This window comes from Bacillus rossius, chromosome 11 (assembly GCF_032445375.1).
Source record: "Bacillus rossius redtenbacheri isolate Brsri chromosome 11, Brsri_v3, whole genome shotgun sequence".
In the NCBI taxonomy this organism is placed as follows: domain Eukaryota; kingdom Metazoa; phylum Arthropoda; class Insecta; order Phasmatodea; family Bacillidae; genus Bacillus; species Bacillus rossius.
This window is the reverse complement of record NC_086338.1, coordinates 32706476-32734399: the sequence shown is the minus strand read 5'-3', so window position 1 is coordinate 32734399 and position 27924 is coordinate 32706476. Positions and strand designations below refer to the sequence as shown.

The following is a 27924-nucleotide window of genomic DNA, read 5'->3' as shown; positions in this document are numbered from 1 at the left end:
TGTGCCCCAGCACCCGTCAACGTCCCGCCCCGGGTCGTCGGCGAGCGGCGCCGTGTCACGGGCGCCCCCGACGCACCCGACGCCACCTGCGGGACCTGACCAGGCACCATCGCCGCCCGTCAGACCAGGCGGTGGTGTGCCCCAGCACCCGTCAACGTCCCGCACCGGGTCGTCGGCGAGCGGCGCCGTGTCACTGGCGCCCCCGACACACCCGACGCCACCTGCGGGACCTGACCAGGCACCATCGCCGCCCGTCAGACCAGGCGTTGGTGTGCCCCAGCACCCGTCAACGTCCCGCCACGGGTCGTCGGCGAGCGGCGCCGTGTCACTGGCGCCCCCGACGCACCCAGCGCCGCCTGCGGGACCTGACCGGGCACCATCGCCGCGGCTGGGGCGAGCGGGAAACAACACGGACAAACTGATGCGGGTGCCCGTCCTGCTGAATGGCCAGCCCGTCCACGCCCTGGTGGACACCGCGGCGAGCCACACCTACGTCGCGGCCCACCTGGTGCCCGAGGCGGACCTGGAGCAGCAGGAGGGAGGCGTCCAGCTGGCCACTAGGGGAGCTAGCGCGCTCACGACGGGGCGCGCCCAGGTAAGAATCGACATCAGGGACATGTGCAGTCGGACAACAGCCCTGGTGGTGCCGGAGCTGAGAGACGACCTGATCCTGGGACTACCGTGGCTCGTGCAGGAGGACGCCGCCATCGACGTAGGTGAGGGTAGGATTCATGTCGGACGTCGGGGAAGGAGGACGCTGTACAGTGTCAACCAGAGGGGGACAGCCCCGCCAGCCCCCGTCGTCACCCTAGCGGACCTGCAGAACGAGGTGCCCCCGGAGTACAGGGACACGTTCAATGGGGTACTGGCACAACAAGCGCAGGTGTTCGCCGCTGCGGACATGCTGCGGCGGACCACGGTCACTCAACACTCCATCCCGACACGACCACACGAGCCCCGCTTTGTCAAGCCCTTCGGGTTCGGACCCAGAGAACGAGAGGCGATCCAGACCCAGATCGCGGAGATGTTGCGGGACGGGGTAATCGAACCGAGTGAGTCGCCGTACAATTGCTTGGTGGTAATGGCCAAGAAGAAAGACGGCTCACTCCGGTTCTGCGTAAACTTCAAGCCCATTAACGCAGTCACCATCCCCGCCCCTCCACCGATCATCAACATCACTGACGCGCTAGCGGGACTGGGGGAGGCAGGCATATTCACCTCACTGGACCTCAAGTCTGGGTACTGGCAGGTACCCGTTCGCCCCGAGGACCGACCGAAGACCGCCTTTACCGCGCCCGACGGCCGCAGGTTCCAGTTCTGCGCCATGCAGTTCGGGCTGATGGACGCCCCCGCGACTTTTCAGACCATGATGGTGCGCGTCCTGGATGGGTTCGTGGGCAAGTTTGCCGCGGCCTACCTGGATGACGTCATCATCTGGTCGCGGACGTGGGAGAACCATGCGCACCACCTCGCCATGGTCCTCGAACGGCTGGCCCGCCACGGCCTGACCTGCGCGCCCCGCAATTGCCATGTCGGCGCGGTGGAGCTTGCCTACCTGGGGCACCTGGTGAGCGCGGACGGGTGCCGGCCTCTGCCAGCCCAGCTCGATCTGATCGAGTCCAAGACTCCCCCACGTACCCGGAAGCAGCTGCAACAGCTGGTGGGGCTGCTCAATTGGCTCAGGAGCTTCATACCCGACTTTGCCATCGTCACCGCCCCCCTGACCGACCTTCTGTCACCCAAGTACCGGTTCCGGTGGACCCCGGAGGCCGACCACGCCCTGAACGCCGTCAAGCGTCTGTTCCGGGAATGTCACACCCTTGCTCGCCTACAACCCGCAGAGCACATCTACCTGCAGACCGACGCCAGCCAGGAAGGCATGGGCGCGGTCCTGTACCAGCTGGGTCCCGACGGGGAGCGGCGCGTCGTGGAATACGCCAGTTCCAAATTTGGGCCGGCGGCGTGCCGCTACCACGTAAACGAGCAGGAGTGTCTGGCGGTCGTGTGGGCCGTGGGACGCTACCGGCACCACCTCGAGGGTCGACCCTTCACATTGCGGACCGACAGCCAGTGCCTAAAGTGGCTGGATTCGGTGCAGGGGCGGAAGTCCAAGTTCACCCGGTGGGCTCTCACCTTACAAACCTTTGACTTCCATGTAGAACACGTGCCGGGTCGGGAGAATCAACTGGCAGACGAGTTGTCCCGCCATCCCGACCCGTGCACGGAGTTCGAGGACGAGGGGACGTGGGAGGAGTTGTTGCCGCCACCTGGAACTTCCCATGAACAGCCCGAGGGGGGGGAGACAGCCGCCCTGTACGCCACCCAACACCCCGCTACACCGGAATTCCCCCAGCCCGACAACCTGGCCCGCCTCGTCCAGGTCGTACGTCGCGCACAGCTGACGGACGCGACGGCGCTCGACGACGTGGCCGCGTGCGCGGCCGGGCACCGCTCCTTCCAGCGGTGTCTGGACGGCGAACTGCAGACACGCGCCCCCGGTGACATGGAGAGCTGGCGCACATACGTGCCCGCCGCCGCCCGTCCGGCGGTATTGCACTTCTACCACGATCACGATCTGGCGGGGCATCCCGGGGCGGAACAGACCCAGGAGGCGCTGCGACACACCTTCCACTGGCCCGGGGTAGCGCGAGACGTCCGGGAGTACGTCCGGGGCTGTCAGCCGTGCCAACAACGCAAGGCCCGGAGGGCCGACGGGGTAGAACAACAACAGCCCCGCAGGCCCCAGGCACCCTTCCACACGCTGGCGTTGGACGTCATGGGCCCGTACCCGAGGACACCCAGGGGGAAGCGCTTCCTGGTAGTAGTCACCGACCTATTCACGCGATGGGTGGAGGCGTTTCCGGCGTCGAACGTCCGGGCGCGGACGATCACCAACCTGTTGGAGGGGGAGGTCTACTCCCGGTACGGCTTCCCGAAGGTCCTCCTGACGGACAACGGCAGCCAATTCATGGGCAAGCAATGGCGGGCGGACTGTCGCCGTTGGGGCATCACCCACCATACTACCCCCACGTACCATCCTCGCGCCTACCCTACGGAGAGGAGAAATCAGGACATCAAGGCCCAGCTCCGGCTACGCCTGGGGGATGACCACACTAAGTGGGACGTGCACTTGCCTAAAATCTTGTATTGCCTGAGGCGGCGCATCAACGCCGTTACCGGCCACTCTCCCGCGGAGCTCGTACAGGGGCAAAACCTGGCACTCCCGGGAGAGTGCCGAGTAGCCAACACAGCCACCGAGGACTGGTGGGGAGAGGAGCTGCGGCCCCAGATCGAGGCCATGCGAGAGCAGGCGCGGGGGAGACAGGCCCAGTTCCTCGCCCGCATGACACCCGCCACCACGCACGACCCTGTCCCCCTCACACCCGGACAGTGGGTATACGTTTGCCAACACCACCTTTCGGCGGGGGCAAAGAACTGGCCCCGAAGTGGTCCACGCCGCGGCAGGTGCTGTGGAAGACGGGGCCGTCCACCTACGCCGTGCGTACCCCGAGCGGACGTCCGGCCAAGGTACATCGGGACGATTTAAGGCTGGTAACCACCCTCCCCGACACACCGACCGACGGGACGAGGGGGCGTCACACGGGGGGCCCCGATTCCACCCCACCCACGGACGTCAACATCCCGACGAGTCCAGTCGCCGTACCCACTGACGTCAACATCCCGACGAGTCCAGTCGCCGTACCCACTGACGTCAACATCCCGACGAGTCCAGTCGCCGTACCCACTGACGTCAACACCCCGACGAGTCCAGGCGCCGTACCCACTGACGTCAACCTCCCGACGTGTCCTGACTCCCGTAACCACCCCGCTACTGACCCCGCCGACATGGGCGAGACCGCACCCATCGTGAGTCACCCGGACGACGAGGCCTACGTACCGGAAGCGGACGAGCAGGATGAGCCGTGGTGGCCACTGGACCTAAACCTGAGCACGTCGACATTACGTGTAGTGATTGAGGAACCGGAGGCCGAGACAGGGGACCAGGAAGTAGTGGAGAGGAGGTATCCGCGCCGAAGGCGGCGTCTGGTGCAGCCCACGTGCTGTACAGGAGGACCGTCGGCAGGGGGAGAAAGAGGCGGGGCAGCTGGCCCGCAAGCTAGGGCAGACAGGGACACGAGGGACATAGGCGAACAGGCCGATACAGGGATGGCCCGGCCCCAGAGGGACCGACGGGCCCCTCCGCACATAGGTGACCACGTCACCGGCGACCAGGTCCCCAGGGGGGCAAATCGCAACCGGGAAGCCGGGGCCCCCACTCGCACCCACCGGCCCGAGACTGGGCCCCCAGACCCCCGTGGCCGCCTAGGCCGCACTCGCCAGGCCCCTACACACCTCCGGGACTACTTCCTGGGGACCATGTTAGCACTCACCGGGGGCACACAGCCAGGGACACCCAACCTCCACCAAGGGGGGCCCATATTCATCTGGAGGGACCACACCTTGCCCCAGTGCCATACTCATTGCCTAGCCAGACCCGTGTGCGAACCAGTGCAACGTCAGAGTGCTACGACCCACCGTGTGTAAGGTGTTGAGGCACATAGCGGCCTCGTCGAGGGGGGGGGGGGGCATTTGACGCCGCCGTCAGTGCTCCCTCTGAGAGCACAGGCCGTTATGTGTCCTCAACACCTGATAAGTGCCGCGCCCCGAACGCGCCCGCGCGCGCAACGTAGTGCAGTGCCCCGAACGGCGTGACGTCAGTCACGGCCTCCTACGTGTGCAAAGCGCCCGGCCGGGTGTGGCACTGCGCAAGGGTATTGTTTCTCATGCATTTTATAATATAAACAAAAACTAAGAAATCTAAACCATTCAATAATTAATGTTAATTAAATGATCATATGTTAAAAGGGTATAATTCACAAAACTGGCCGAAGTCACCTTCCCGCGCTCCGCAGTTTTCCCGCGGAATTTCCCCCCTCCCTGGCCCCGGCGGCCAGGGAGGTTAGTGAGTCGCCATCCAGCACTCGCCCGGGCCGGCAGCCCACGCACAGGGAGCCTTCAATTTTCGCACCAACACCATATAACTGCAATAGGTAATTATAGTCCAAACGTTTTATATCAGCTCCCCGGTCGGCCCAAATCGGCCGTTAGCAACCACGCGCGGTCTTTTAATAATATGTGTATCCCATCAGGGATTTTTATATTTTACATAAGCAATTAGGTGACCTGTTGTGGCACTTGCGCCTCACGCTTTAACGTCCCACCACGGGACATAGTTCTTTGCCCACGCAGGGCGGCACTGCGCCGAACGCGACCAGAACTTTCGGACGAGTATTCACCTGGGGCGTGCCACGGCCACGTGTGTGATATCGCTCCCGATTCCACCGTGTCCGTGCCCAGCTTAACGTGGCCCAGCCACCCCGCGGACTATCCGCGCATGCATATTCTCCTGTGCGGGACTAATCGCAGTAATTCAGTGTAACGTGTTTTAATAAGTAAATCATTCTCCTGTGCGGGACTAATCGCAGTAATTCAGTGTAACGTGTTTTAATAAGCAAATCATTCTCCTGTGCGGACTAACCACAGTAATCTAGTGTCATGTGTTTCCTTAATTAATTTGCGGGACCGATCGTCCACACACGTCACGCCACGTCCGTGTACTCTCGCAGAGACCCTAGCAGGTTCAGGTGCGCGGAGCTTAGGTCGACGGTGAAGCGGCCAGTCACGTGAACGTGTGACCTGTAGAGTGTGCTACGTAATAAATCACCAAAAGAACTCGTGTGTTTCATTAATAAGGCGTCCTGGGAGGCCATAACAGCCCGGGGAGTCCTTTGTCGCCGCATCCCTGCCTACCGCCACGAGGCCAGGAACCCCCCCTTGAGATTCAAAATTAACCTACCAGCTTAAATTTACGTAAATTCAGTTTAGGCAACGGGGACGGCGTCATATTAAACGAGATTTAAATATAGCTAACCTAAACTAACCAAACATACAAACGATTTAAAAAAATTTCAGAACCATACCAGAGACTCCATTTTGGACAAATCATGGTTTAAAATAACAAACAACGTTTAAATCTCTACCGGAATTGTGATTCCGCCAGCTCACGAGGTGGCGGAATAATTCCGGTAGTTTGTGACGTAATTCCGATACATAATTCCGCTAGCGAGTGTTCAAGAATAGGGTTTAGCAAATCTCTGGTGGAATCAAGTAATTCCGCTAGCGGAATTCTTCCAGCAGCGTCAAGAATAGGGCCCCTGATCTGAATTTTACGTGAATTAGAAATGTTTTGATTAATTTTGGTCTCAAGGGCGGGGTTCCTGGCCTCGTGGCTGCAGGCAGAGACGCGTCGACAAAGGACTCCCCGGGCTGTTATGGCCTCCCGGGACGCCTTATTAATAAAAACACACACATACTTTTAGCTGGTTTATTCCGTCGCACACTTTACACGTTACACGCTCACGTAACTGGCCGCTTCATCGTCGACCTAAGCTCCACGCACGCCACCCTCTATTGGCGGACTTGTTACGGCCACACGGTAACCCGGTGGCAAGTACGTTGATAGGGGTTGTTCCCGGCGAATTGCGAGTGGGATGCTCTGGCGAACGGTAAGTCTGTTCCTACCTACATGAAAGTCTGCGTAACGCAACGTGAAATGCGTGGGCGATTGGTCATACAAAATTACTTAATACAAAACACTACACTACAGTCACTGTGGTTAGTCCCGGGTTCGGACCAGGCCCGGATGTCCCACACAGGTGGTTATACAATGGCGGCTACTCCGCGTGGTGGCTGGGGCCACGTTACGCTGGGTACGGGTGCGGTGGAATCCGGCAGGATATCGCACTCGCGACCGTGGCACGTCCCAGTTAATGACTCGTCTTAACACTTAGGTTCGCGTTTGGCGCAGTGCCGCCCCGCGTGGGCGAAGAACTATTTCCCGAGATGGGATTTCACTAGCGTGAGGCGCAGGTGCCACGAGGGTTCACCTAATTGATTACGTATCACACGAAAAGCCCGGTATCGGGCTACACATTATATTAAAGGACCGTGCGAAATCTCGAACGGCCGATTCGGGCCGACCGGGGAGCTGAATTAAACGGTTTGACTATATTTATCTATTGTAGTGACTGGTGAAGTTGGCGCGAAAGTTGAGAGCTCCCCGTGCGTGGGCTGCCGGCCCTGGCGAGTGCTGGATGGCGACTGACTAACCTCCCTGGCCGCCGGGGCCAGGGAGGGGGAAAATTCCGCGGGAAACTGCGGAGCGCGGGAAGATGATTTCGGCCAGTTTTGTGAATGATCCCAGTTTACAAAATGATTATTAAATTAACATTAATTATTAGTTATTTTACAAGTATTAGTTTTTGTTTATCTTATCAAATGCATGAACAAATTATTTAGTTGCGCGGTGCCACACCCGGCCGGGCGCTTTGCACACGTAGGGGGCCGTGACTGACGTCACGCCGTTCGGGGCACTGCACTATGTTGCACGCACGGGCGCGTTCGAGGCCCGGCACTGATCAGGTGTTGAGGACACATAACGGCCTGTGCTCTCAGAGGGAGCACTGACGGCGGCGTCAGTAGTTACGACCCTCCGAACCTTCGTCGTTGTTACGAGTCCATTACGTAAAGAACCGCGCACGTGTCACGCGCCTCTGTGAGGCAACTTTCAATCGGGAACTTTTTTACGTGGGAGGATTTCTAGTTTGTGTCGAGACGAGTTGTTTGCACGAGACGGCCTTCGGGAGTCCGGGTCTTCGTGGGAAGGGCGCTCGCTCCGCGACGGATCCGCCAGGCCGCGGCAGGCTCTCAGAATTACAATAAAAGGGGCTCGTGGAACTGTTAACATTGAGTGGTCCTTAAAAACTGCCTATCATTCTTCCTCCTCACCTCACTCTCCCTCTAGGTCCCATATTCCCCGGTCTCGGCCACGTTGGCCTGGACCCACACCTCTCCGACAGGAGCAGTACGGGCACAACAGGAATTTCAAGTAAATGGGGAAATAGGGACCCGAAGCCGAGGGACGTCATTGTCCTTGATATACTACTATTCTACACCTAATCTGGTTGAGTAAAACAAAGTCAGCTCTACATCCTTTGAGTAGTACAAACTGCCAAATGTTAGTCTATGACAATACTGTGTCTAGTACTTAATATACTCTATGGTATCTGGTATTAGTAAACATGGCTACGTCTGAGAGTGACGATTTTGAAAGTGCAGACGAAGATGTTGAAGATTCAAAAACACTGTCAGTTGATAGACCCACTCAAGGAACTTCTGCAATCGGAAGAAGCGATGCGAGCAGTAGTAGCTGCAGTTCAACTCTTACCTCAAGTGGCTGTGATGTAGCACCGACAACAGATGCTGAAGTTGATAGGTTAGGAACAACAAAAAATGCAGCTGTTGAGGAGAGTGATGTATTGACGGCAGGTGTTGGAGGGTTGGAAGTAGCAGATGACCGTGATCGTCAGCCGATTGATACTCAAGAAAAAAGGGACGTCAAGTCAAGGCAAACGAAGACCAAGCAGTCCAAGTCTACTGGAGTTAAGAAACTCGGTACAAAGATTGTTCCAGCTAGCGACCGATCCGGAACTGTGACTGCTCCACCGCGAGGTGACGCAGCGGAATGTAATGTTGAAAAGCTAGCAGCCACAGATTATAGTAACAAGAGAGGCACACCACCCAGTCATGACGGTTGTGCAGCCAGTGAAACACATGGTCCACAACACGGTGGGGGCAGCCCCGCTAATATTTCTGCAGCCGAAAACATAAGTGAGGTTTTGGAAAAGACCGAAGATACTTCATCCGAAAATGAAAAGGTATTGAGGCCCATTTAAAGGGCATGTTAGCAGCACCCTGGTGGGCTTTGATGGTAATTGTTCCATATCACATATCCAAGTTTATCCTTTGATCCTGATGGCATGATCCTGAATGATTGATCCTGTGGTACATTATGTTTGTTGTTTTAATTTAGTATGTGAAAGATCCTGGATATTCATTATTACATCAAAATTTTTGTTGAAACAAGGATGTACTAAATTAAAACAGCAATAGTGTACCACAGAATCAATTTAATCAGGTTAATGCCATTGGGATCAAGGGATAGGCTTGGATATGCAATACGTAACTTTTACCCCTTTGATTTGTCCTTCTTAATCCTCCCTCTGAGCTGTCCCACATCCGTTGCTAACACACACTCTTCATTCTTCACCTAATTTTTCTTTTCCACTCACCAGCTGTTAACTGTCAGCAATTTTTATTTTCCTAACATTTTATCCTTCTCACATTTTGAACTTTCCTGGAATTACCTTTTCAACTCTCCTATGTGGTGTCTCCCTGCTTCACATACTGTCACATGCCTCTGTCTCCCCCCCCCCCCCCCCCAACCCAGTCTTCACCACTTCTCTATGCACACTTAGCTGCTTTTTCTTGCATCTTCTCAAGTTTTCCCCCTTGGACACCTGGGTGTATGGATTCTGCTTTGCAGCAGCCTATTGCAACTTGGGTGGGTGTATGTTCATTACCAGTGTGATGTACACCTTTTCCTTCGGTGTCTTCCTTCACTTTAGTCTAGACCCTTACCAGCATTCTGACATCATACCTATCCAGCACAACTTTCTCCACTTCTCCCTCTCACTGTAATTGTCAGTGTATTTTAAATTTTAAAAATTCTTGGAATACACTTATAGTTTAAAAAACTTAAAAAAAAAACAACCTGCTTTTATCATTGAATGAACTAAAAATTAATAAAATAATCGAAAATTAAGTTTTTTTGTCCAACAGCCAAATAATGCACCACAACTCTGTATAACTAAAAGTGTGGGATGCTGTCTTCTTTCATTTTCGTAATGACTAAATCATGCAATTTTTTAAATGACTTTATCGTAAAAAAAATTTCCTATTGACTATATATCCTATGGCAGCAAAAAAAATGCTTTGTGCATGTTGAGTACAGTTGGTGAATTTTGGGCCACGTAATTAGATTTTATGTATGCAAAACCTTTTTAATTAATTTTTTTTTATATTTTGTATCTCACCTTATTAAGTAAAGTGTTTAGTGATCAAATTAAGAGCTTATGTGTTAGAAATGAACTAACCAAAAAAAAAATTATTATTTTGCATCAACTATTTACAATTGTCATTTTCGTGAGGGATTTTGTGATATAACAAATAGTTGTTAGACCTCTTGATTGTGGTAAAGGCGATGAAGTAGAGGGGTCCGTAAAATCGCCTTAATTTTTGATTGCGCAAGAGGGTACGAACTCTGAGATGTGAGTGGTGTGGTTCCAGGGGTGGGGCGGCTGGGGAGGGTGGGGGGTGTCGTCGCTGCTGTCCTCGGCGACGGAGGGCGTGGCCAGCCTCACCTCGCAGGTGTCCCAGGGCCTGAGCACGGTGCTGGAGGCTGGGATCGGGGCGCCCGACCCGGAGGAGCTGGCGCGGCTGCACCGCGAGGAGTCCCGGGCCGCCGGGCAGCACGAGCAGGAGGAGCAACACCGTGAGTGCTCTGACGTACTTCTTGAAAGTTAGTGCTCTGACGTACTTCTTGAAAGTTAGTGCTCTGACGTACTTCTTGAAAGTTAGTGCTCTGACATACTTCTTGAAAGTTAGGGAACTGGAAAGTGGTCAATGAGTCGGGGGAAAGTCATGGAAATTCCTTAGTGAAAGGAAGATTGAGGGGGGAAATGTCATCAACCAGACTTTGAACACATTTTTTTTTTCCAACTGATGTTTTAGTGTGTGGTCATAAATACTGTAAAATGGCGTAAGCAAAGTTCTGTTTGAACTAGTACGTATATGGGGATTGCCTTTTGTAATTTTGGTCATAGAAAACTCAGCGAAATTTTTCTACAGATTTGTGGGCACACACTGTGGTGGTTACCACTCCGAAATTCAAAAAAAGTCTGTATTCAGTCAATGATGGAACCCAGATGGGCGTGGTGACCAAGGCTTTCCTTCGTTGCATACAAATATACACATTTTTTATATGCCTATGTCACACCTGTGACATGTAATAAAATAAATAAAAATATATTAGGTAAAAACATAGATTTTTAATATTTTCCTTGCTATACAGTACCTAACATATATAGAGCTATAGCTATAGTGTTAGATATATATAGGAGAGATATATAGAAGAAGATGTAGATTTATATAAATATAGAGAGAGGTGTGTTTATATATATGTATTAAACACACACAGAGATAGATAGAGGGATAGAGAATTAGAGATAGAGATGCTATGTATATGTGTTCCGAATTCAAACAAATAACAACAAAAAAATGATTGAGGAATTGCAACACTTGCCGGGCATCAGCTAGTACATAATAGAGTAAAAATGTTGTAGATACAACTTTGTAATGTAATGAATTTTTTTCTAAATGTATCTGAAACTTTGTATTTTGTAAAGTAAAATTTGGAATGAGAATTTCGGATAGACGTTTTCCTATTGTACTTCATCAAGTGCATCATCTGATAGTATTTATTTTTTATTGCTAAGGAGTCTTAATTGAAAGACGTATCTTGGCTTCAACTGTATCTGTGAACAATTTTTTAAATCATTTAATACAATTTTTTTTTGCTCTTTTCAGTATACCTCATAATTTTATTTAATGTCTTGTTATTAATAAAAAAATACTACAGAACTAGTATTTGTTTATAGTGACTGAATGCTACAAACAGTTTTAGCTGTCAGGCTATACGCTTATTTAGATACTTAAGGTAGATTCCATGCCCTCGTTGCCATTGTCTAATGAGCTATCTTTTCTTTCGAGGTTGAGCCGTGTCAATGTGGTAGATTTCACCAGCGTTTTCACCCTGCGTTACAGCAGTTCTTTTCTCAACCCTGATGATGCTGCTGAAATGCACAGCGAAACATCGGTGAAATCGACCACTTGCACATGGTTCAACCTTGAAAGCCAATATAGATCATGTTTTAAGTACACAGCAGCTCTGAATATTTAGAAATCATTATTACACCAGTCACACAAAAACTTTAGGTTTCTGTTGTGTATTTTGTAATAGGTACTTCCTTTTTTATTTTCTCGTTATTCTGTCCAACTAGCGAAAAGTCGGGGAATTCACTCAAAATCCTGGAAAAGTCGTGGATATTCCCAGTGAAAGTAATTTGAGGGGAAATTGCCATGATCCAGTCTGCCATCACTCAGAATGTGAAAGTGTTTTTTATGTGTAACGTCTTAGCTCTTGTTGGGAAGAAGTAATTTTGTGAATGTAACTGAAAAGTGTTGCCACGATGCTGCCATCTATGGAGGCTGGTGCGAACCAAAGTTCACAAAGCCAAAAGGAAACTTTATAGGATTAACTATTTAATGTATTTTAACAAGATGGACAGTATTACGGTAAAATTCCTTTTGAAAATCAAGTTCCAAAGCTGGGGTTCAGTATTTTTTCAAGTCTTTTTAGCTTTAATTGGAGCCATTTCATTATATAGTTTAAAGACTCGGGCTGCAAATAGAAGGATTTGACAGTAGACGTAGCAGCTCTGGCAGAAAATTCTAGCTGCGGGTGCAGAAACTACGTGCGATTCGCATCCAGAAATTAAGTTGAAAAACACAAATTGCATATATTTATCATGCTGAGCATTAATTTAATAGTGTGTACATTACATTGTGTGTGTCTGAGTTTCGTATTAAGTGTGTTTTGCAACATGAGAACACATGAATTTGCTCGTTACTGAGGTCAGATGTTACACATCTCTGGCAAGAGCTGAAAGGCTCACTTACATTGTGTTTTATTTCTTCATGTGGTGTTTGAGTAAACAGTCATACACACTATAAAGTGGCATATGAAACATTCTGTGTGAACCAGGCCAGCTGTGGGGATGGTGGAGGCTGGATTATCTTTTTTTCTTTTGGAAAATTGGAAAAAAGTTTGTTTATTTTTAATAATTAGTCATGGAATTTGGTAATCACGGTAATGGAAAGTCAGGGAAATTTCATTACAGATATGTATGGTCATATCCTGTACTCTTTGTCCCGAATAGCCTATTTTACAAGAAAGATTTTCTCATACAAAACCAATTCAGATTCAATTGCCAGCAGAATAATAAACAGATTTTTGGCAAGTAATAAACGTGGAAGACGTTGCTGTGATACTGTGGGTTTTCTTGGAGTATTCCCTTTTCCCCTGGCACCCATTCATTCCATCGATGCTCCACTCCACTCCCTTCTCTCTTGTCCCTAACGACCGAAGTATATGATGTGTTAATTACTATAGCGCGTTTCATCCTTAGATTGCAGTGTGTAGTTTAATGGGCATTCACTCTCACTTTCCAATGCACAATATCTGCTATTAGCGCTCTTTTTGTTTCAGTGTGCTCTGTTGCCAGATATATCCAAAAAATTAAAAAATGTTTTAAACACAACTGTATAAAATAATTTTAAAAAAATTTTAAATCTACTTAAAAAAAAATTATTTTGAAGGAAAAATTGTGATGAGAATTTTGGGTATTCATTTTGTGGTGTAATTCATCAAGAGCATTATCTCAGAACATTCAATTTTTTACTTCAAAGGAAGTGTGACGAAAAGACACCTTCGTGGTTTGAACTATCATTTGACAGTAGGACGTAATCAGTGAAATGCCTTGCCGTTGATAATGACCGACTGCTACAAAAAATTTCCTTTGTGACATAATAATTAGTGTTTAGAATTCATTTTTTTTTTTTCAGAATGTAAACAACTTCAAAATACATATTAAATGGTGTTGGAGAAACCAACAAATCGCACCCTGAGTACGAGACTATCGTAACTCAAAAATCAGTCCAGTACTATCACAACTCATTTGGCATAGTCTTGCACATATTCTTATATAATGTTTTCCAGAGTGCAACACTACATTATTTGCCATAAGTCCCGTAAAAGTAAATATAATATCGCGATAGTCTTGCAGTGCCTAGATAATGATATTTTCTCTGCTTATGGTAAAAACATCTCACAAACTCAATTTTTTGAGTTACGGTAGTCTTGTACTCAGGGTGCGAAATGTAAGTAGGTATTAGCAATGCGGTAACGTTGCCAGCAGCAGCCGCAGAGACGCGGTCGCAGGAGGCCGGCTCGGGCGTGTTCGGGCTGGGGCAGCTCATGTCCGGAGTGTCGTCCATCACGAGGCTGGTGGAGAGCACCGGCGCCCGGGTAATCTCCGGGGGGCTGGACACCCTGGAGACCATCGGCAAGAAGACCATGGAGGTGCTGCAGGAGGGCGACCCGGGCCTCAAGAGGAAGAGGGCGCTGTTCGGCGACCACACCGTCCTGTCTCAGGTCAGTCCCCGGGCGACACACCAACTGGAGCGCGACATCCTCGTCTGTGAGATCCGAGCCACAACCATAGCATCACCTGGCGGAGTAATAAAAATAAAGGTGTAATGCAAATCTCTACTGAGCGTCTAATGCCTAAAAAATTACGAAAAATTATTCTGAAAAACACAATTTAGTCATTTCCACTCTATTAAAAATACATTATAAAAATGTTATACTCCACGAGCATATTCTTGAATTATTTTCGTAAACGGATCCCGCTCGAATATCTTGAGCAGTTTTTAAAAAAAGCGTGGTTTTATCTGAAGCTCTGCGCGTCGTGTGTGTGCCCAGGTAGGCGGGGACCATGGAACCCAGCTACGATGGGTCGGCACATTTTGTAGTTCGGCACCAAAAAAGGTGCTCCTCGTCGGAATTTTTCGTGATGATTCTGGCTGTTGTCCTTACGCGCGAGTCGCATTACTGCGCTGCCAATATTTTTAGTTCAATCTGAAGTTTATCTTAGGTTTTCAGTTTAGTGTTTCTTGATTTCTAGCGGATTACATTTCACATTTTCCCATTTGGTGTACCTGCTAAAACTCTATACGGTATATCAAAATTCGATAACCCAGCATGGCCATGCTCCCGAACATAACGGATTAGGCCTGTTCTACAGTGACACGGAAATGGAGCCAAATCTCCCGGAACAGCAAACGGAGATGGACCTCTACAGATGAGCTCGGCAATGCTGAGCTCCTCTGTTTGCATCGCTCCGTGCGACCAATAGAATCAGAGTATTTGGCTGTGGTGGCAGCCATGTTTTTTGATGTTCTAAATATGTTAAAAATGGTTTCAAGTACATGAATATCTAGTGTTCTGTTATTACTTTGTAAATTTTTTATTTTATTTATGAAAATTCTGCCCGTGCTACGTTCTCGAAACATACAGTAAGTCCTCTATTTACGTCGTACCGATTTACGTCGTTTCGGATTAACGTCGCTAATGTTTGAGTACTCATGTTTCAATTTAAGTTGTCGCCGATTCACAATAACGTCGTTTACAATGACCGTAAATCTTTATTTTAACCAAAAAACCGTATATAATTCGTTTATAATTCTTTGTTTCCTTCGGTAGTTAATTTATGCTATGTAGCGTAAGCTACACGTTCACCGCCTTATCTTATCATACATCATGAGAGACGCTTCCTGCTCTCCGCTGCTCTCCGCGCTGTGATGCAATACTATCTCGCACGTAGAAGTGTTATCTACTTCCCGCAACGACACAGCATTTTCTCCTACCCCTTTTCGTTCAACTCCTTGGCACTTCAGTAGAGGTGTAAAAGTAACTAAAAAAAGTGTACCCGTATGTATTCGTTACTATAACAATTAGTACTCGTTACTTTCGTATCGTTACTCGTTACTTCTGATACCGCATAACATGCTATGTTATGTAACAGCAACGAATCGAGTCGTATTTTGTACGCGTACAGTATGACGTCGCGTAAATAATAATAAATCGAATATAAACAATTAAAAGTATTTGATAATTAACAGCTTTTGTTAACCAAGAAACAATAAAATCTCATTAGAGCAGCTTTATTATAATATCTCTTTTTAGATAAGAACAAAAAACGTGAAAATACGCGATAATAAAAAACAAAAACATACATATTTATAATTTGTAAAAAATACTTTCTTACCTTGTTTCTGTTCCAATCTCAAACTTTGTCTACACACACAATACCTTTAATAAACAGTAAAAAACTTGGACGACGAATTTCCAAATTATACTTTTCTTAATAAACAAACATCGTTCTTTGTAACGAATAAGCGCGCGCATGCGTAAAACTTACGAAAAATGCGAGTAACGAAATGCATTCGTGTGTAACGTTTCGTTACTCGTTACTAGATGCCGCACCCGTTACTCAGTAACGAATACTTACGGTTTGCTACAGCTCTACACTTCAGTCGCTATGATATCATTGAGTTGGCCGGAGTTTTAAACGTGCCGTTGTTAACTTTATCGTGATTAAATGCGTTTTTAGTAGGACTACAGTATCAGCTCACTGCAATTTATGATTTTTTCTTCATAAGATGTCTTCCAAACGACTATATATCTGTTTTTATATTTCAATCAATAAAGGTAATAAAGCAGCTGGTTAAATAACCATTCTATAAAGCTGAGAAGTACTAGTTGGACTTGTTTCTCACGCTGTCGGTTGTAATTTGCTGATAAAATTGGCCGTTGTCACGTCTGTATGCCAGCGCTTCCGGCCGACCTTGGGCCGTGGTCGGCCGGTGGCATGAAACATGGCTTATTTTGCGTCGTTTCTATTTACGTCGCGGTTTTCAGGAACGTAACCCCGACGTAAACCGATGACTTACTTTCGTTTTACTAAAATTAATTTTTTGTAAACTCGAAATACAATATCTTTGGTTGCTATTTGTTAAGTTTCTGTGCACTGTGGAAGCAGCAGACGCAATAGTGAAAGGTTCCAGGAGATCCAGCTCTGTTTACTGGATCTATCACCATTTACGAGCCATTGTAGAGCGGGCCTTAAGGACATTTAAAAGTTTGTGAAATTGATTATCCGTATTTGTAATTTGATTTAATTTTTTATTAAAAATGCTGATAAATTTTATGATAGTACTTGCATTTTGTTGCTTTATGGTGCAAGAACTAACATTTGAATTTTAAATGTTGTATTGACGTTCTTTTCGGTGTTATTTCGGTTTTATTGCAATTTACTGTATAATATTGTCCGTAGCAATAAGCTGCGTGTCAGTTGTTTTGCTTGAATCGGGTGAAAAAATAAATTGCGAAATTAAATTGACTATGTACAGTAAAAGGTTTTCAATATGTATGGAACGGTCATGACCTGCTGGATAAGAGATTTTGCTGGATTATTGAACATCATCATAGTTTTAACGAGAACACCGAAAATGAAATTTAACCGGATGTTAAACAGGAAACACTGCTGTACTAAAATGGAAACCGACAGTGTTATTGATAATCTCGTAACGAATGGGAAACCCAGCAGTGCACTACTGCAACACTCTGGCCAATCTCAAGGTGAGTGGCTGGTTCAGTGCCAGGTGGCAGAATGTCGCATCAGAAACCTTTCAGTGTAGTGTGACGGGAGCACCTTCACGAACCACGAGCACATCATTGGGGGAGTGTCACGAACTGTGCAGGTGCTGAGAGAAGCCAAGCAGAGGGCCGAGGCGGAGGACTCCCAGCGGGACGAGCGGCAGCAGGCCAGGAAGGCCCACTTCGAAACGCTGTTCGACGACTACCAAGGTGTGTAGTGTGTGGTGCAGAGAGTGTGAAACTCAACGCCCCATTGACATGAGAATAGGGCCTTAATGGAACGAATGGGCAGGGGGAAAATCTACCGGCTCACTGCAACATCTGCCATGTTCCTTGGTTGCATAACGTTTGGAATTGTCCGTGCTGGGGCTCAAACCCTGATTGCCTTGGTGGGAGCCAAAGACCTGTCCACACAAACACTTGTCCCCCAAGTTCTTGATTAAGCAGTTGTCTGTAGTGAGTTTAGCTTCAACATGACTCACCATTTCTAGTGATCTCTATGTTGATGAGACATTAGCCTCAATTAATTAATTAATTCAACTTTTTCAGGTTGGTTCTCATTAGAATATATGAGTGTACAATCTATAATTCATCACTCGTACACTGTACGGGTAGCAACTTTCGTAAATCATAACTACTGTTGCAGGATGGGAATATAGGTCCAGTTATATGTTGTAGAGTTTATTTATTATCTACTATGTACATTTTTTCCCATATTACAACCCTGTAAATTACTTCTACAAATTTATCACACGTTCATAAGACCACTATTTACTCTCTCCATTGGAGCTCGTCTCTTCAGTGGCTACACACTGCTTCACACTACTCACTTGTCTGCCACGTCATGATACCGTCCCTGATGCTCTGATATTCACACATGAAGCCCGTCCCTTGCCACCCGCTATCGGCTATCGCTCATTAAGGAGTCACTCACGGTCTTCACTTCACTGCAGATTGCTCAGAGGAATTTTTTGGTATAGCCCAGTCACTCTTTCTCATCAGTGTCGCCAACAGCCTCTCTCTCCCCGCAGGTCAGCATCATGTTATATACCTGCCGGCGTTACCCACGGAAAGGTATCGTAGTCCTCCAAAGTGTAGTGTCATCAAGGTCCTTTCCACTTAACATTCGAACCTGCAAGAACAGTGGCGTCATAGTCACACCACTTCACGCGACTCTGCTCTCCAGGCGAGACATAGAGGCACCTGGACTCCTCGGGACAGGAAGAGGCCTACCATTGAGGGGTCCATTTCCCCAGAGATAAGCACAGCCCGTGTGCCGCTCCAGCCATCTCTGGCCGCCTGGTAACAATACTTTCCTCACACTGCATACTGTTGTGACTATTCATCCGCATTTGGGTCTCACATTTTATGCCAGTTTTGAATTTGTGCGAGTGTTTTACTTATAATTAACACACTAATAAGCTGAGATGGAGTACACAAATACTCACCTTATATTTGCACAATCCTACCAAAAACAAATACTATGTGGTTCAATCCATATTCGAGGGAGGAACGTTACCATGTAAATGTTAAGTTTTTATGCCAAAAAGTGTAAACATGTGACCCATACACAAAGGCAGTCCCTCAGCGTGTAAATATACCAATCCCTCACTTAGCACATCTTCAGATTGCTGGAATTCATTTAGCATGATGTTAATTTTACTGCCCCAGTCCATTCTTATTTATTTTATACTTTATAAATATTATCCAAAACTATTGCTTAAAGTAAATTTTTACATAACCAACCATTACTGCAAGGGATGGAAAAAATGAGGGTTAAAAAAAAATCATAGTTCCTTTAGTAGTCACACTATTAAATCCATTATTGTTTAATGTAAAAATCAAAATATTATCTTAAACATTAAGCAAAAAAATTTTTTTGTGAGATGAACTATTACCATAAAAACAGCTGTTAAAAAAAGTCAATCTTATTTACTTCTTACACTATCAAATTCGAAGTAATTTTTTTAAACCTTCTGAAATTGGTCAAAAGCGAATTTTTCTGTAGCCACATATTAGTGCAAGGGATGGAAAATAGTTTAAAAAAAATGTTGTAACTACCTTAGTGAGCATAGCATGAAATTCTTTCTTAACTATTGAATTCTGGGTGAATTGAGTTAAAAAAAAAAAAACATTCGAAAGATTTTCATTGCATGAAATACGGGAAGATATGGCATCAATAATTTTGGATTATTGGGGAACATAGAGGATGTTACGAGCATTAAGTTCTTAACATGTTCCAGAAATTTGTAAAATATTTTCCAGAACGCATCCAGAAGAAATAGGTACTTCGGAATCTACCCACGCCTGTAGGCTGTGCCGAAAGGAATAATTTGTGTATTTACCTATTCTTGTAGTTTTGCTTTGATGTACGGCCAGCAATGGCGAGTATCCATAATAAATGTTTCAGATGTGATGGTGTGTTGATTCCGGTGCAGGCATGGGCGTCGCAACCGGGGGGGTGGGGGGGGGGGGGTGACACACGTCTCTCCCCCCCCCCCCCCCCAATAATAAAAGTTTTCAATTTCATCCCCTCCAATAATATATTTAGCTTCGTAGTTATATTAAAAAAAATTATTTCTGTGATACAACCCGTATGGTGCATTTAGTCCAATCGTGGTAATGTGAGCACTGTGTTTTTACAAATTTGTGCTCTGAAAATAGATTTTTTTTATTAAAAAATAAGTTATATATTGCAACCAACTATAATTACGTAGAATATTTAGGAAAGAAAAATGCCTGAAAACCACCTTTTTTGCACCTTCAAACCGCAAATTCTCCCGGGGGAGGATCCCCGGACCTCCCCCCCCCCCACCCCGCTGCTCAGTTTCCTCCAGGGGGATGTATATTCCTCAACAACTAAATCAATTGCAGTCCCCCCCCAAAAATAAATGTATCCTTGCGACGCCCGTGGGCGCAGGGCTGGTGCACCTGGAGGCCCTGGAGATGCTGTCGAGGCAGTGCGAGCTGCGGCGGCAGGCGGCGCTGCTGGGGGCGACGGGGCCCCGCCTGGCTGCTCTGCAGGCCGCCGGCCAGCGAGTCCAGGGGCTGTGCCTCCTGCCCGACTGCGACGAGCAGCCCGAGGAGCCCGACGAGGACTGGCAGGCCCGCCTGGCCGCCGCCGCCGCCGCCCTGCCGGTGCCCTTCCTCGCCGACAGGATCCTCAAGGTAGTCCCCACACGCACAGGCCGTCAGATAGGCTGAAGGAAAAAAAATTGGTTGTCTGTAAAGTTGGTTCACGGACGATAACGTGACGTCATAACAAAACATTGATGAAATTAGAGCTGGGCCGATCACCTATTTTGCCGATCATGCCGATGCCGATCATCTGCTGCCGATCTTGCCGATCTTCTGAGCCGATTAGAGCCTTTCAAGTACCTCTGATTACACGTTGCTTTTGACGGATCACTATAAACGGTGAAGTATTCCCAGACAAAACTACTTTTCATTGACATGATTACTTAAAAATCACGACATAAATTTCACGGACTAGCGATTATACAGGTAAGCCCGGAAGGTCTTGTCAAGCTTCTCAGACACCAGCGTGCAGCTGGGTTAAGGCCAAGGTCATGTGACGTAACATCTCCCGAGGCTTACTGCGCCTTGGCAGCAGATGGATAAAAATAGTAAACTCCCCATTATTCGTGTTCATTGGGACCCGCCGATGCCGGGATAATTGAAATTCTGTAAAAAAAAAAAATAATAATAAGCCCGGATAATCGGTTAACGGTAAGGGCCGCCTTCGAATTGTTGTCTCGGCTTAAAAAAATACGGCACTGCCTAGCCATTAGTTCACTGTCATTTACAGCAGCCGAAGAGAGAAAGATAAGATCGTGCTGACCTTGTACACATAAATTTTGGGTAGCTCCCCAACCCCCTCCGCCACTTCGAACAGCCGAATGCCAGACAGACACGTCACTCGCCAGGCGCCTGCCGTGCGTTGGCGGGCGGAAAGTAACTCAGCAGCACGTGAAACAACATTCGAACAAACGGGAGACCGGAAGCAGAAGTCAGGACATCTCCCTCAAGTTTAAAGAGTGACAAATGTGACAGTTGAAAGGGGGGGGGGGGGGGGGGGGCGACACAAAGGGTCGGTACAAACAGCGTTGCAGATTTTGGCGGCCCACGCGATGGCTTGCATTGTTTGCCGGCCGCCGGCCCGCGTGACGTTAATTTTAAGCGCTGACAATTTTAGCTTCTCTTTTTTTTCTGCACTTTTAAATCGTCCCGGATTATCCGATTCCCGTATTAGCGCGTCACGGAGTAACGAGGTTCTACTGTGGGAAACAAAACTCTTCATCAACCAGGTTTTTATACAAAAGAAAGTTAAGCTCTATTTCCCGCTAAACAGGATAAGAATATTAATTTCGCTAAACAAAACTTTCAATAGGCCATATTTAGCGAGAAAAAACTAAATAGATGAATTCCCGAAGAGAAGTTGTTTACTAACCACAAAACTACTAGCGCCATTAATCCGTACGAATTCCGTCGCGCGACGCGCGTCACTCGTAATCTCTGGCGTCACATAACCAACCTAAACAACAGTCGCCATTCGCCATTCCGGTAATATTAACCATGGATGGTAAACAAATACATAGTTTTCGGTTCGTAAATGATAAATGACTTTGCGAATAGTATAATGGAAAATTATTTTACCGAAAGTACCGTAAATATACGTGGAAATTGATACTTAGGTATGTAACTGTTCAATGTTTATAAAACTTACGGTATTTGTTTACTTTATTGGTATATTTTTTTCGTGTGTGGTTAGTTTTAAATTATTAAATCCTATTATTTTTCGATGAATAATCAAATTTTCTTCCCGAAAAGTACCGTAAACAATCATGGAAAGTTGTTAGGTATAGGTAATTATTCAATGTTATAAGTTTGCAGTAGGAGACCAATGATCGGCTCAAATAATCGGCTACGTTTTGCCGATCATTATGATCGGCAAAATTAACAAAATCGGCCGATTATTACGATCGGGGATCGGCATCGGCCCAGCTCTAGATGAAATGATTGCATACTTTTATGAATAAAATTGAATCATTTTTATTGAATTATCTCTATTTTGTATGGATACAAAGAAGGAGTGAAATGAAATCTACAATTTAATTGATAAAGTTACTTTTATTTGCACTCATTATTTCAAATAAGTTTATTACTTTAACGAAGAGATTATTTCAACTATAACTTTTATACATGTTTGCTATTTAACTTCTTCCAATCTGTGTTGTTCTGTTAAGGATAGGACGATGATAGGAAAAGTAGGAAACGAATGTGAGTGTTTCAAGTTTAATGTGCCTCGAAAAAGTCAAATCGATGGTTGTTCCAATCTAGTGGAAGAGAGATAGATGCGGCGCAAGCGTACAATGATCATAACGGGACACTTTCTCGTGCCTGCAGTCGGCGTTCATCGATTTATTAGACGTCACATCAAAAACATAAGGGTTATGAAGAAATAATAAATAATCCATGTGTGATATCTAGGGACAAGATCACATGGTGAATGGCGATAACACCGAAAAGTGTGTCAATACACCATATAACACTGAAATATAAGTTGAAACACCATAAAGCACTGAAATGCAAATACTGTCATGAAATGAATCAGCATTTTTAATCAAAATTTTACCCAAATCACAAAATTTTAACATTTAATAAATTATTTAATGAAAGTATTATATTCAGCATGAAGTTTTTTTCAAAAATGTATGTACTAAGTAGACTGGGAAAATATATATACATTTTTTTTTGTCAATTTATTTTTTCTCTTAACTGTTATTAATAACTCATTTTTGCATCAAGACTTTGGTACATTTTTTCAAAAAAAAAGTACTTGCAGATTAATTTTTATCGTTCCGAATCTATCATCTGTCAGTCAAAATGACACAGTTTTGGTGGAAATAAGTATCATAAAATAATTTTTGTGTCATGTTTTCAGTGATACGCTATCTTTGTATGATTAAACAGGATTCATAAAAAAATAATAACAAATTCACCGAAATCTCCTGTTGGTGATAACCAATTACATTTCTTATTGATTTTTGTACGCTAGTGATTTAAAAAAGCCAAAGATTATTCTTATTGATTCTGTAGCTTAAGTTCTTGAAAATGAACAACTTGTACGAAATATACATGTGGTAGTGCCTCTGGAACTGAAACGCGACCCTGACTGGTGCTGGCATGTGCAGACGTGGGGCGAGACGGCGGCGTGGCTGGACGGGGCCGGCCGCGGGGCGGGTGCCCGGGAGGTGCACCGGCGGGCCATCGAGGGCCTGGCGCGGCTCACGGCGGAGTCTGTGGAGCAGTTCCACAAGGCGGCGGAGCTGCTCTTGGTGCAGCAGGGCCGCGACCCCGCCGGGGAGGCCCGGCTCTTCGTGCAGTGAGTGTCTCCGACGTAGCATCGGCACCCTGTTATTTCCTCATCGTGTTGTTGAAGCCGTGGGCTGTTACAATAGTATTATAAATTTGGTCATTTCCAATAATAGAACCTGGTCTCCCATAATTCTATACGGATTGATATACTTATTGATAGGCCAATTATACCTACTTTCATTATTTGATATATTTACCAGTATGGGAGAATTTTTTTTGCATTTGTTGGAATTTTCTAATTGTTTGCTTCTTTCCAACTTATCTAAAAAAATAAAAATTATTTTTAATAAATTGGTCTAAAACAGATACATTCAGTATAATTAAAATAAATTAGCAAGCTTCTATGGTTTAAAATTGAACTAAATATAAATGCACAACATAACAAATTAAATTAATTTTTTCTGATACATGCATTTTGGTACAATTTTTGTCTGGAAATGACATTCCCTTGAATTTCAAACATTGAAGGATTACTTTTTTTTTTTATGATTTGAGTTAAGTTTTGATAAAATGGTACTTAATTCCATGATATAAGTATCATTTGGTTACTATAGGGTGGATTATATGGAAGTCCCGCTGGTAGTCTCATCTGAGGAGCACATCTGAAAAAAGGAAATAAAAAATCCAAACAACATTTCTTTTTACTTCATGACATATTTTCTAGTTATTTTGCAAAACGGAATTGCTGTGTTTCAAGTGGTTCACTGGTAATATACAGTTTCAATGGTTTGGTTAGGTTAGCTACATTAATTACGTAGCTACATTAATTACGTATTATGTACCAAACTTGTTTTATTAATGTAACTGGCCTCACCCAAAAGACCATTCCCCCCCTCCCCCCTCAATTATCAGCAACACGTGCATAAATCTAACCTTGGAAATGTATACTAATGAAATCAAACCATCACCATATTTTGAAATGCAAAACCGCTCACAATATGCAGTTACATCAAATATTCAACATAACAGAAATCATATCCTTTAATGAACATGTTATGTAAATTATTCTGCCGCAGGTAGTGAAATAATACAATTACAGCTTAACATTTTTACAGAATGATCAGAAAAAATGACAAGAAGTAAAAAGTGCAATTTTGTATTATTTTTTTTCTCTCCCCTAGATAATTACTGTCTTAGCGCTTCTGCTTGTTTTTCTATTCCATGGGTATCGTTGCATAGCTATGCTTCCACAAACCGGATGCCCATTCTCACACATGTTTGTGCTGCTCTCAAGTGCGCTGTGTGATCGGTGCCCCGCTCGTCAAGTTTCCCTGGAACTCTTGACAGTTCTTGCTTTGCAGGATCACAAGTGCAGTGACTTCCGCGCTCAACCTGACTGCTACGAGTTTCTCGGAGCACCTCAGCAAGTGTCCTGCTAACTCGCTGTCTCCAGACGAGGTCAACAACCTCATCACCAACGTCTTTCTTGAGGTGAGACTGTTGCCTCGATGGGAGGCATTTTGTTGAGAATTACTCATACCCCTTAATAATTTCAATATATAGTCATAATTCACCTCCTACCTGCCCCAACCCCCCTCCAGAAAGTATGAAAAAATTTGCTAGATATCAGTGAAAGCAGTATGTTATTTTGGGAGATGCAATGTGTGCTGTTACAACACCTGCAATTCCAACCGTGTTTAAAGTTGCGTTGCCTATGGCTACTTCTGTAGGCACATATCAATAGTAATGTAAGTTTTTTGAATATACGTGTTCAAATTTTAATTTTTTGTGTAACATCTTAACTCTCTGTGTACGGCATTTGGTGGGAGTGATGGAACGGAAATGTGCAACCATGGTGCTCCTATCTGTGGCGGATGTCGAGAACCAAAGTTCCTAAAGACTAAAGGAAAACCTTTTAGTATTATCTGTTTAATGGATTTTAACAATACGGGCAGTATTTTAATAAAATTTGTCAAATTTGGGTTTAGTATTTTCCAATTCTTTTTCACTTTTATCGGAGTCTTTTCATTATATATAGTTTAAAATTTTGGTTCAATAATTAACGTAGCTGCTCTGGCAGCAAATTTTAGCTGCGGGTGCGAGAACTACGTGTAATTAGCATCAGGAACTGTAGTTGAACACTATTTGCAAATATTTATCTTGCTCTGCATTATTTTGATGAATACTATGTTAAATTTTGTGTCCAAGTTTTTTTATTATAAGTGTATTTGCAACATATATATATATATTATATATTACACATCTCTGGTAAGTAGTGAAAGACTCGCTTCCTTTTTTTTTGTCCAAAATCCACCCCGAAAAACTATTCCTGTATCCACCCCTTACAGAAAAATGTTTTCATAAAAAGTTAATTTTTGCTTGCTAAAATATACTGCCTAAAACAGTTGAAGTATTTGAATAGTGTGTGAAATGCCTTTCCGCAAACACTTTCAATTTTGGGTGAATCGGATGTTTGAAGTGCATTCTCGCATGTCGGTGAATTCAATAGATTAAACTAAATGTTCAAGGTACAAAAAAAACTTAACACTACTGTGCAGTTTTACTCACACAGTGCACCCAGTGATGTGATCGCAGTAATGTAACTTCTTAAAGCTAAAAAACATGTTATATTTTTGATAAATTTTTTTTATATAAACTAGTAATTGGCTTTTTTTTTTTCCAGGCGAACAACAGTAGTTCGTACATGGAAGAGGCTTTGCGTTTGCTCGTTCCTGTACTGCAAGTGGCTCTTGAAGAGTGAACCGTCGCCATTTTCACGGGATGTGTTGTGTAACCGTTGTACGTATCTCGTGCCTATGTCGTAATACATATTATGTAACGTATGTTTCCGAATTTGCACACTCTGTCCAGCCCTTATACATTCCAACACCATCTTTGAAGCACTTTAGCATTACTTCATGAACGTTAAATAAGTTACTATTGACAATATTTTTTTTATAATATATTTAAGTGTACTTTTATCCAGAAATTTTTTTCCAGTATTAAGCTCTATAATTGTATTTCATTTTTAGAGAATCCAAATTTGATATTGGTCAAGAACCAACATTTTGTGTTCATGTACTGTCATGTATACCTAGTAGGCATGTGCAAGATGAAACTTAGACAAGGATCCATATCCAATGTGTGTTCTCCCCCCCTCTCCCCTGCCCCTCAACAATATTTCAGATTGCATAAAGTTTTATGACAATTTTGTTTTTTTCCCCACCTTAATGAATGGACCCTCAGAGGTTGTGATCATCAACACATTTTTTTTTATTTTATTTTTTTTTATTTATTCATTTCATTCCGTAGACCCCTTACAAACTGCTGGAGTTCTGGGATATGGAACATGTCAGTTTTATATACATTAAAAAATAACATATCTAAGATCAGCGCTTACACATAAACCCACAGCAATACATAAATACAGTAATCTATGTACAAAAGAATAACAAAAGTATGTATAGTATTTGATTACATATTTAGACACCATTTCACATATACATTTAGCTTGAGACTTTATTATATTTGACAGATTTATTAATTTTTTAATAGTGGATCTTCTTATTATATTATACAATACTAAATATCAAATGTGAGATAAAAGTTATTGTATTACAAGAAGTAGAATAAAATGTCAAACAGTTAGTATGTGAGAAATTCATCCACTGTATAGAATGTCTGAGATAAAAGAAATATTTTAAGGTTCTTCTGGAATTTTTTATTATTTTGTTTGCTTAGCTCTTTCAGACTCTCAGGTAACTTATTAAATAGTTTTATGCCTGAGAAAATTGCACCCTTCTGACTTAGCTTGAGTCTGTTAAGTGGCAAGTGGAGGTCATTTCTATTTCTGGTATTGTATGTGTGCACATCTGAGCTTTTTAAAAAGTAGTCAAAATTCTTTACTACAAATTTAATTGTAGAATATATATATTGTGAAGGAAAAGTAAGAATGTTAAGTTTTTTGAATAATGGTCTGCAAGAGTCCAGTTTTTTTGCTCCCGTCATAATTCTGATGACTCTCTTCTGTATAATGAAAATGTGCTTGCTATGGGAAGATTGTGCCCAGAAAATTATACCAAATGACATTATTGAATGAAAGTATGCATAGTATACTTGCTTAAGTGACTCTAGGTTCATATAATGAGCCAAAGTACGTAATGAAAAGCAGGCTGCATTTAGTTTAGGTATAATGTTGTGTATGTGTGTGTTCCCATTCAAACAACTATCTAAATGAAGACCTAAGAATTTGGTATTCATGCATCCCTTTATGACTGTAACTCCGTAATTAACTTGCAAGTCATTAT

The 27924-nt window shown here is 44.9% G+C and overlaps 1 protein-coding gene across 2 annotated transcripts; it reads left to right on the top strand.

Moving 5' to 3' along the window:
• Positions 1–8130: 8130 nt before the first annotated feature.
• Positions 8131–26460, top strand: LOC134536765 (protein FAM114A2). 2 transcript variants are annotated; one of them, XM_063376677.1, is made up of 8 exons: positions 8131–8777; positions 10249–10453; positions 13998–14233; positions 17404–17509; positions 20220–20467; positions 23494–23684; positions 24979–25108; positions 26301–26460. In XM_063376677.1, the coding sequence occupies exons 1-8, from the start codon at positions 8142–8144 to the stop codon at positions 26376–26378; spliced, it is 1830 nt and encodes a 609-aa protein (XP_063232747.1). In that variant the 5' UTR covers positions 8131–8141; the 3' UTR covers positions 26379–26460. The 2 variants fall into 2 exon arrangements, with proteins under 2 accessions (XP_063232747.1, XP_063232746.1); XM_063376676.1 differs by having other exon boundaries at positions 13995–14233.
• The last annotated feature ends 1464 nt before the right edge of the window (positions 26461–27924 follow it).